Source organism: Lingula anatina, chromosome 5 (genome assembly GCF_051362555.1).
Source record: "Lingula anatina isolate TDL-2025a chromosome 5, LinAna3.0, whole genome shotgun sequence".
In the NCBI taxonomy this organism is placed as follows: domain Eukaryota; kingdom Metazoa; phylum Brachiopoda; class Lingulata; order Lingulida; family Lingulidae; genus Lingula; species Lingula anatina.
The window spans coordinates 16,666,633-16,677,625 of record NC_141771.1 but is presented as its reverse complement, the minus strand read 5'-3'; the positions used below and the strand labels follow the sequence as shown (position 1 = coordinate 16,677,625).

At 34.5% G+C, this 10,993-nt stretch overlaps 1 protein-coding gene across 11 annotated transcripts in view; it reads right to left on the bottom strand.

Annotated features, from left to right (window-relative positions):
• Positions 1-10,993, bottom strand: part of LOC106166097 (RNA-binding motif, single-stranded-interacting protein 2) — a 110,998-nt gene that overhangs the window by 3,781 nt on the left and 96,224 nt on the right. For 8 of the 11 annotated variants that reach the window (XM_013544524.2, XM_013544521.2, XM_087013925.1 and 5 more), the window contains 2 exons: positions 8,567-8,665; positions 217-300 (listed from right to left, as the gene is read on the bottom strand). In XM_013544524.2, coding sequence (XP_013399978.2) covers positions 217-300; positions 8,567-8,665 — 183 coding nt within the window. Of the gene's footprint in view, positions 1-216; positions 301-3,482; positions 8,666-10,993 lie in introns of those variants that run through there. The other 3 variants (XM_087013924.1, XM_013544522.2, XM_013544525.2) reach the window with 2 other exon arrangements.

Sequence of the window (10,993 nt, the reverse complement as noted above, 5' to 3'; positions counted from 1 at the left end):
AGGCCTCTGCACCTGCCTAAGGCCGCATTCAGAACAGTGGACTAACCAGCCGGAGGGTCAAATATGGCTGACCCACTTAAAATACTTCCCCACAGGGAATATATTCAGTGCCTATTAGGGAAGTAGACGACAAGCTTTTTAGTGGGTTGCCATATTTGACTCTCGGACTAGTTAGTCCACTGTTCTGAATTTGGCCTAAGATTGAAAACTACTCACCTCGTACTGTATTTGTTGTTGTAAAATGGGCGTGGTGGCAGTGGCCGGGTAGGCCATCTGGTGGTAGGGTCCCGCCTGCATATACTGAAATAAAAGACAAACAGTCACTGCTCCAACTTTCCTTCACAGTCAACAAAATAAAGAGCATCTCTCACAGTGTTTAACAAAATAAAAGTGAAAAAAAGTTATACCAAGGAGGTTTATTTTTCTATATACTTGTGTAAAAGAGTTTTGTACTAAATGCTTCATACTTTTTTTGATAATTACATAATTTGATCACACCAATTTAAGTGTGACAGGCAGTGATGATGGTCCACTTTTTAAACGGTAATATTTTTCACGACATAATGGAGAACTGCTAGAATAAATGACATGCATACATAGATGCTTGCTGAGAGAGGAAAGAGTGGAGAAACTATACATTTTCCTGTTAACATGCCCATACCGCAATGCTCTATGCAAAGCAGGAAATACTGAAGCTTACCAAGCTTGTCAGAGAACACTACATGTGTAAATAGCCCCTTGGGTCACATTTGATAAAGGTGAAGGTTTTCAAAGGTTAAGGTCACCAACCTGTAGGGGTCAAGGTCACAGCCTGTGGAGGGTCAAGGTCAACAAACTTTCAGGTCAAATATGATGAGGGTTTTCAAAGGTCAACAACCTACAGGCGGCAAGGTCATGGCCTGTGAGATGTCAAGGTCAATACATTTTAAGGTCCAATATGATATAATGAGGCGAAAGGGTGTTGGATAACATGTGCTGTGAAGTATAAAGCTTCTCTAGCTAGGGGTACAGCAATATAGACACAAACAACTCATACACCAGATGTGGTTGACATCCCTCGACTGGTATGCCACCAAAAAACATTAAAGATTGTTCAGAAGAACATCAACTCTTCCTGACAAAATCATATTGTTCTCATCAAAGGAATATTACCCACACAGTTGGTGCTTAAGCAAGTTGCCTGTTTGATGCTTTTGCTTCATAGTTGCTGCTGTTGAAGTGACTGTTGCCATGCATTCCATACACAGCAGGAAGGTTTGAAACTTAGCAAGCAAAACTTAGAGAACTACTTACAACTACTCAAAGCCCCTTTCAAAGCAAAAAGTAAATTTAAAAGCAGGCTTTAACTGCTACCCGTAGTAAAGATAGATCTTCCCATTGTGTTAATGAAATATGTTTAAAAAACTGAATCCAAAGATAAATGACTCCAGTGAAAATAATGACCTCTAGTAGTTATTAGAATTATCCATCAAAGAACAAGAAATCCAACTCAATTAATAAGTTAAATATATGTGGATAAAAATTGCATTATAATATTAACATAAAAGTTATAAGTACATGTATATATATACATAAACTGTACACATATGTATGGTTTGATTGTTTGAATCAGTTCTGGCAATCCATGGTTGACAATGCCATTGGAACATTATGGAGCGAGGTGTGAGATATTGGAACTAGGTTCACTGGGGTGATTAAAACAGGTTCAAATAATTATGGTTGATAGAATCTAGTTATATTTTTGGTTTTGGAGCCAGCCAATGATTTTTTAAAAAGCAAAATGGCAGTGTTTTGAGACAGAGGCAGAGTTACCCAATATGGCCGTAAGATAAGTACAAAATGGTGACAGTAACCTTTAAAACTATCAACATTTTTGAAAATTTTGGCCAAATCACAAAGTTGAAAAGTACAGCAAAAATCAGAGTGTCTTTCAAGACCTTTGTTTTCTAAGCCTGTACTTATCTGTCCCCTCAATGCCAGCCTTCTGTTAAAGCCAAGAGTATCCCAGAGTCTATTACAGATAAAAGCAGAGGTTAGACTTAGTTTTCTGTCTTGCTTGTGCATTTTCCTATTTACTATCCACATACACAATCACGCTGTGAATAAAAATGCTTAGCTCTACAACCACACCAGTGAGGATTAAATATCTAACTATAAAATATATATGGAAAAATATGTAATATATGTAAAGAGGAGCAGTGGTATTCCATGCACCATATGGTATAAATATGATTTAGGCTAGAATTCATACTGTGGAGAAGAGGTAAATAACATAGATCACACTACGGCAGATGCATGGTGCTGATGTTTCCTTATTATTTTCTTTGCCAAGAATGAGTGACGAGGTTACGTTTACTTCAAAATTATATCAGCAACGAGTTTGAGAGGTGTTGTCTCTGAACATTATTATTACTCATTTAAAAAAAAATTTGAAATGGGTAGTACAATTATTAAATGTGTGTTAATTCCTGCTTAAATTCCGTTTCTTTTGACACCAAGTATCAGCACCGCACAGTCTGCCAGGACTGATTTTTGCCTACGGTTCTGGTCAAGCAAAAGCCACCACCAAAGCAAACCCACTATTGAGGAATAATATAAAAGATAGATGGCACTAATATCAGTATAATATGGTGACCAAACAAGACAATCCACATCGGGGTTGGGTTGTTACCTTGTGTTCCTTTGTTAACTTGAAACAAGTGTTGAGGTTGCCATCTCTCCGGGAATGTCCACAGTGGTCTTCTTGATTAGAACTGGTCGTTGATTAGGACTGCAACCATTTTCTCCACATTTTTATCTTCATAGTTGAGCTTTAGTTACACACAACACTATGGGTCTTTATTCATGCACCAACAGGGTCATACCTACGACTCTGCAGGCATCAATCTACTACAAAATCCAATGGCATATGTCTTTGAAGCCAAGTTTGGTGTAACCGCAATGGGATTCAATATTAAACTGAAGATGGAGCCACTGGTGCTGTAACTGTTGTGCAAGAACAAACATGGATCTGAGCTATGGAATATGAGGTCCAATTGCATGTAAGAGGGTTATATCGTACCAAAATTTCAACAATATAATTTCGTCTCAGCAGTTGAGATGTTATTAAATTATGGAGGGTTCCTCGAGAACTTCAACAAAGGTTAATGCCAGCATGTGGCATTTTGGTTGCAAACCTTCATTCATTGGTACATCAGTGAATCCAAACTCATACTCGTACCACAGAGCACATAAATGTCTTCACGATTCTCAACTTTACACTGGGTCCAGACGAATGTGACTTTTTTTCATATACCACATAAATTTTAAACAATTTTTATGGGCAAAATTGAATGAGAATTTGTATCTTGAATTCATAAACTTCCAAAAGAAGCAAAGTGGACTTTAAATCAGATCCTATTTCCTACACAACAGTTGCAGCAGTAAGTTATACTTCTCACAGTACAACATGAAAAAAACATTCAAAACAAATAATAAAAAAATAATTTTCATCACTTTTATTCCACTACACTACAATGGCTTTGCTACTCAACTCTCAACAGAATTATCGGAAGAAAAAAATCTTTAAATCTGTAATTATTTTGACAAACTGTTGCAATGTCAACATCAGTGCCATGGGTGATGCTCTTCCATTAACATGATTTTTTAAAAGGTTTTACATACTCAACACAAAAAAAAAAGCACCTTGGAAACAAATGTGGGTGCTTATGTATATGCAATACATACACTGATTTTATATCATATATACATATGTATATTACACACTCACGGGCAGATACACACTCTGTGCATATACATAAAACACTCAACCGTATTAAAATCTAACTAGCTTCAATAATACCACATGTATTTGTGCCTTTCATAATAACTTGATGAAGATTATATGTTATCCAATTATGTATAGTAATATTATGGCATACACAATTAACTGCCCACCCACTGATACTAATGTTGACAAAACAGCAGTTTTATTTTCTTTTTCCTAATTTTTTTTTTACAATGTTTTATAACACTGCCTATACAATCTTGTAAGACCATGCAATTTTAACTCTTTTTTTAATTAAATATGTTTGATTACTAAGACCTACCACCAAACTAAAAGCTATTTATACTGCAGTATTTCAAATATGTACAAGATAATCCTCTTCTACCTAATAAGCATAGTATTTGATTTCACTAAGTACAAGATTTTGTTGACAGAGAATGTTACAAAAAAACAAACAATGGAATTCTTTGTCTTATCCCTCTCCATTGCACTGCAACTTCTAACAAGTTCTATTTACCAAGTTCTAATGCTTTATCAGTTAAATACGTGAAAGTTATTTCCTGTACAACAAACTATCATAAGAAGGGGAATATGAATTAATACGGATTATACAACTTAAAAATGTCAACAACACAACAAGTGAATTACACAATCCGACCCTTGCTGTACCTCAGATAAAACAGTATACATATCTTTATTTGAAAAAGTATTGAATGAAACTTTCCTTCACTAGCTGGCATCATTTGTAAAAACCTAAACAACCAGTGGAAAGAGGATATGCTGCTGTCAATAGAAACTTCAAGAAAGATCTCAAGTGTCCTTGGACAGGTGCAACAAGCATTAAAAATTCCTCTGTTAAAATTTGTTATTTCCCAAGCATACATATAAGCCCAGTGACACCAACCTTTCACTCCAGCTTGTCTTGGCTAGTTATAGAAACTGTAGAGTGCACCACTGCACAAGACAGACCAAAATTACAAGGACGCACACCAAATCTAAGCAAGTAAGAACTAATTTCATTGGAATTGAGCTTATTTCTTCAATTTTAAATCTAGTTGTAAACTGGCTAAGATAAAACAATAGTCATATGGGAGCAGCAATCAAGGTCAAATTTCTTCATGGTTTAAAATTTGGTGTGACTTTTCATTAATTCTGAAGCAAGTAAACAATATATTGTTTCACACTTTAAAGCAATGTTTCTATAAAAAGTGAGGTCTTAACTGCACCAAAAAGAATGCATTACATTCTACAAACCAATAATATCAGGAAAACCAATATAGTTACCATATTGTTACCATATAAGTTACCATATCACATTCAGTACAAAAATAATTTAAAATCTTGGCATCTTCGAAAAATGGTTGAGAATAATTGTATTAATAACAAAGTCATATATGAATGCGCTAAATACACACTTAACCTGTACAAGAAATTATATAATAAGAATCTACATTTCATTATTGTAGTAAATAGTCGACAGCAGCAACTGTATCGTAGAGTATATAAGACATAACAACATATAAACATCGTGTTGTCAAATAACTTAACCTGGGTGCTAAAAGTACAGATGAATATGCAATCTATATACTTTTTTTAACAATTAACAAAGCTCTGTGTGAAAAGAGTAACAAAAATTCTTCTCCGATTATTACCAATTTTATATAAACTTATCATAATCAACAGTGTGTGCAATTTTTTCTTATCATCTTTGGGGTGGCGTCTGCTTGGAGAATATACAACAATGTTAACCTTCTTCGAGACTATTAAAAACTAGCAACAAATGTAAAAATTAACAATTTTTCTAAGGTAGCTTCCAAGATGAATACTTCAGGTAACTAAACACAGCATAAACTCTGATAGAATAGTTTGAATATTACTTGACTAAAAACAGTGTATTCCGTAACAATGATGTATTGCAAATAATAGCATATTCCAAATATATGATGGAGTTCAACAACATACATATACCGCATCACAGACTTTTTATCAACTTTAAAACGAGATTTAAATGGATAACCTGGAATTGTAACTATGAAATTGATATATACTAATGAAGACAACAATCTACTGCAGCGGTTCTACAAGACTTTCTGAAGAACAGACAACCAGATTCAAGTGACCTTCACCTTTGGCAGCACCCAATGAAATGTCAGAAAACTTGAAAAGGCAGCCAAGCAATGTAGCCTATCTGGAAAGGTTCTCTCACAATGAAAGTAATTGCACCAAATGAGCAAAATTTTAATGATACAAGCAATTTTGATTTAATTAAAATGATTCCATTATAGCCAACACACACGTGTAAGATGGTAAACAATATAATATCCATCAGTCACACAAAAACATCTATTTCGGGATTAAATATAAAATTCTTGACTAGCTTTCTAAAGAATAAAATATAATTGCAGCTTTCTTTCCTAAAAATATGAGTGACTATGATGAATGTTAAATGGTATAAAATATAGCGAATGCACAACATAACATTTCCATTATATGTATGTACACATAAAAATTCCCAGGGAAAAAAAGAACCTTTCCAAGATAGACTACAATCAGAAAAGTCCTATTTGACAAACAAGATGTTGATTCATTGAAAGAGTGTGGAATACAATAAAGAACTGCCCAAAACACTACCTCTGGGTTTGATAAGACTAGACTTAGAAATGGAAGAAGTCTACATTATCCACTACCATCAATGGAGTCTCACTTTCAGTCTGTGCTAAAATGAGGCTGCAATTTGGACAGGTGACCAAAGTCTCCCCAGCTCTTCAAAACTGTTTGCCAACAGAACCCAAAGACAAAAACAACTAGCCACTAGGAACACAAACTGTACACACCCCTTATTACTCGACATTCAGCACAGGGTCTATGCCTTCTCTCAACCACCCAGGTCCTTAACACTTGATAATTATTAACACAGGTCTTAAACATTTCATAATTATTTCAATAATACCGAATTGTTAGCCACTTTTTGAGGTATATTAAAAAATCCATATCTGACCAATATTCCACCTTGATTAAAGGCAATCATTATGGGTCAATATGAACCTTTATATGAATTACTATGAGTTTTAATGTTAAATATAAACTGTAATATGGATCGCTATAAAGTAGTATCAGGGCTAATTCAACACTTTTCCCCATCTCCCCAGGGTCACAGTCACCATAGGCCTAATCCAAGAATAAAAATGAAAATCTTCCTTTTTTAACATCTTTTTTTAAATATAAATCTGCAACCTCATTCAACATCAACTCCATCTGCCATTCCCCCCCCCCCTTATACACATATTGAATGCATTTTCTTTAGGACAGAGAACATCAGAATTCTCAATGACCTTTCTGTACTTTATAGAGCTTTTAATTGCAATTTTAGCCCTTGTCAAATGATTTAAGCCCTTGTCAAACCATTTAAGCCTTCTGCACTGGACTGAGCTTCCACAAACACCATTTTATCCCAATGCATCCTTTTCAGTCTATCTGAACTTATATCTTCCAACTATTCATAATCCTTTCAAAACTACTCCACTTAGTTGCTGATCAAAAAAAGAAAAATGCCATTTTTATTCTGCATTTTCAGAGTCACGTTAAAAAAAAAACTTGCTGATCTCTATATATCCGTGAACGGAGTGTTAAACCAAAAATATTACGTTTAAGAAGAAAACAACTGGGAAAAATCTATGTACATCATTCAACATGCACTTAGCTATGTACAAAAGCTCTGTCCTAGACAAAACCTACTCATTACTGATTATATGTATATATATGTGTATTTGTGATTATATATGGAGTGAAGCAACTAGCTAATATTGTCAAAACTGATCCCTACACCTAAAATTCTATGATAAGACAATCAAACATGCATATTATACCTAGAACATTCCATCCATTGTAGACTTATATCCAAAAGAACAACAACCTTTCAACCCCAAAAAAACAAAGAAAGAACCAACTTTCAAAAGAACCACGTCTAACATAAAAAGAACCATAGTACTCAAATGTACAACAACTTTGACGACAAAAAATTTGCAAGAAGCCATTTGTAAATCTGGACTTGCTTCCTTTCCAAATTCTTTTACAACTGTTACCACTTGGTTCGACCATTCTGTGTTCCTAACAACCTTAAAATTGCATCCCTTAATGATAAAACCAATTTAAGTTTTTATTCTCACCATTGTTCCTTTGTCAAATATAAAGCAAATTGTATATTTTTGCTTTCCAGATGTACAATCTTGTACATACACATATATAAACTCACAAAAATTTAGATATTGTATTTGCAATAAATACCTCCAATACACAAATACGAATGTGGGATGATTTTCAAAATGTCCCTCGACAGTATGTAAACCTTCTTGTAAACGTCCTTAACACATTTAATGATACGCAATAACAGATTATATAGTAGTTAGAGTCTCGGTTACCATTTGAAAGATGAAAATTTCTAAATGAAATGTCTGGCAAAAAATAAAGTCTGTCATAAAATCTTCAACAAATGCTGAATATAAGTGTATAAATGTCAAGATCATCTTCATTAATCATCATCATCATTATCATCATCCATCCTACAATTCATAATGTTTATCATCATTAACATATCATCAGTAACAACATTGTTATCGTAAAGATCCATAGACCCAAGTGTAGAATTGCATCTCGTTTAAAGTTTATGTGGGGATTAAAATAGCCTCATCACCACCATCGTCATCAATGACAATAGCAATAGCAACTCTGCCACCCAGGTCTATCTCTTTTTTTTTCTTTTTAGAGAGCAACAATTTACAACTGTCCATGTTCCTCCCCTACCGAAGCTCCAGAGAGTTGTAATTGGCCCATCTGTGCAGCAAGGGTCGGCATAAGATTTGGATCCATGGTGGAACCTGGATGTAAGCTTGTGGGAATCACCTTGAAATAGGAAAGAAACCAAAGGACGTGTAAAGTCAAGGGGTTTGTTGCCATGGTGATGTTACACCAGTTTCCACGGTGACAGAACTGCTCTGCTTATTTTATGCACTTGTGGTAAGGACTGAATACTTTCAGCATTCTGGTTGGTCAGAGTTTTGAGGTTATGGCAAGGGCTGAATACTCAAAGCATTCTCACTGGTCAATATAGGTAAAATATATGGCATAGTCTCAGTAAATTTAGTATTGGTCACCTCTAGGTGGCAGAGACAGTAAGACACAACTTCAACACACAAGTTGTTTTGTTCTATCAGATTAAATGCCTATTTTCAACACGGGTCTCGTGCAGATTTGTAAATATGATTCTCATTGGGAGATTATATAGCCAATGAAACAGCTGAAAATATCCAACTTTTAGTACAAACAACATGCATATATCAAGAAGTAAGTATTGAAAAAAAAAAAAAAAAATTGGAAACTGGAGTAACATCATGGGGAGGTATGAAACAATGCAGACAATATGCCAAAAACTGGAATATATAGATATTATATGTGAAGATGTAATTATTATATTAAGTCAACTTGCAGATCAAACAACAATGATTATAAGCCAGCTTTTTTGAAAAAAAAAAAAAAAAATTAAAACTTGACAGCAACTGCTGCAATCTTTATCAAAATCATTCTTAGTAACTGAGAATATTTCAATACAAAAATCACTTTACAGTTAAATGAAATTATGAAATGCAAATTACACATGCCAGCTTTCCAGACAGTGATTTAACAACATTATTAATTAATGCTAAACAATTTCATTAACAAGATGAACAAATAATCAACAAAAAACAAATAAACAAACAGTGCATTCACACCCCATGCAAGGCACAAAGGTATAGAAAGCTTACCGTAATAATGGTAACAAAACAATCACAAACAGAATACAACATGCATGTGCACGTGCTAGATGCATGCATACACATTCATTCTCAGCGCTACTACCTCGGAGGTGCATTCGAAAGCTTTCCATGCAAACATATATATAAAATAATAAACACATAAAATAAGCAAGGTTTGAAGGATACACATAATAAATATGAACTCACACACATGGTAAAAATATATACACGGAAATAAAAAAGAAGTAGAAAAACCAGGAAAATATCGAAAGAAAATGCTGCATGTGCAAACACGAGGCTCATGCATGCCCAAGAGGTAGAACCCCCATTATATTGCCTCCCAGCACCACCAACTGTCAGCATTCATATAAACAGCATTTAAGACCTTTAATAAATATTGATAGCCCCCTCACACAGCTGTCAGCAGGTAGAGGTCAGTTGGTCCAAATGTCTCTTTCCCCATTGCAAAAATAATATACAGAAATTAACAATCTAGCGTTGGGATTATCATTATTAACAAGCAGTTTTTGCCGAGTGAGGAGAGGGGAGAAGTTGTAAGGAAGCAGCATTGGAGTATACTACACCCCGATTCCCAGTCTTAAAAGAAAACTCGGATTCTACATTGGGATGAATGATTTTTTCTGAGAGAATTTTCAATCTGTGAGATACCCTTGATCTAAGAATCAAGTTATCAAATGCAGTGTGTTGTTGCTCGAATATTTTAAAAAGCTTCTTTTTTTCATAATGATACTTGAATCAAATGAGTACAAAGTTGTAACAGTCTTGTTTTTATGCTTTGCTTTGTAAAAAAATATTTTCTTTCTCTTAAACATTCTCGTCTTTTGTACACTGTATCTAAGAAATCTTTCTTTTTCAGATTACTTTAAAAAGTAAACTAGGTAGCATTTCCCAATGTAGAATTGGAGTCTAAATTCAAAACTAGGTCAGGGTACATAGAGGTGAGCCATGGAATTCACATGCTCTTGTTAACACAATTACTTGGACTTATCTCTGAAGCTACATGAAAAATGTTACTCTAGGAATTCTAGTGCTTTACTGACTACATTATCAAAGCAGGTCAGATTTAACATTAACGGCGTTTCCAGCCAAGTTGAAACAACCCATCTTGGTAACAACCAATCTTATCAAGCTGTCTTGTTACAATTAGCTCACCATAAGGAGGCAATCTAATCCCTCTGTTGTCCCACCCTGCCAATATTGCCGAAGTCAATTGAATGATGTCGTATAATGATGAAATTGTAATCAAACACATTGTGAAGATAAGTTTAACCAAGATATGGCAATCTAACATGGTTGGAAACATGATGAAAAGTGGGAACATGTACAAATACAGCCTTTTTTTCTGCAAGAACAGAGTACAAATGTGATGTTCCTTATAATCAATAATAAAGAAGACCAAATATGTACCTTGCAGTGA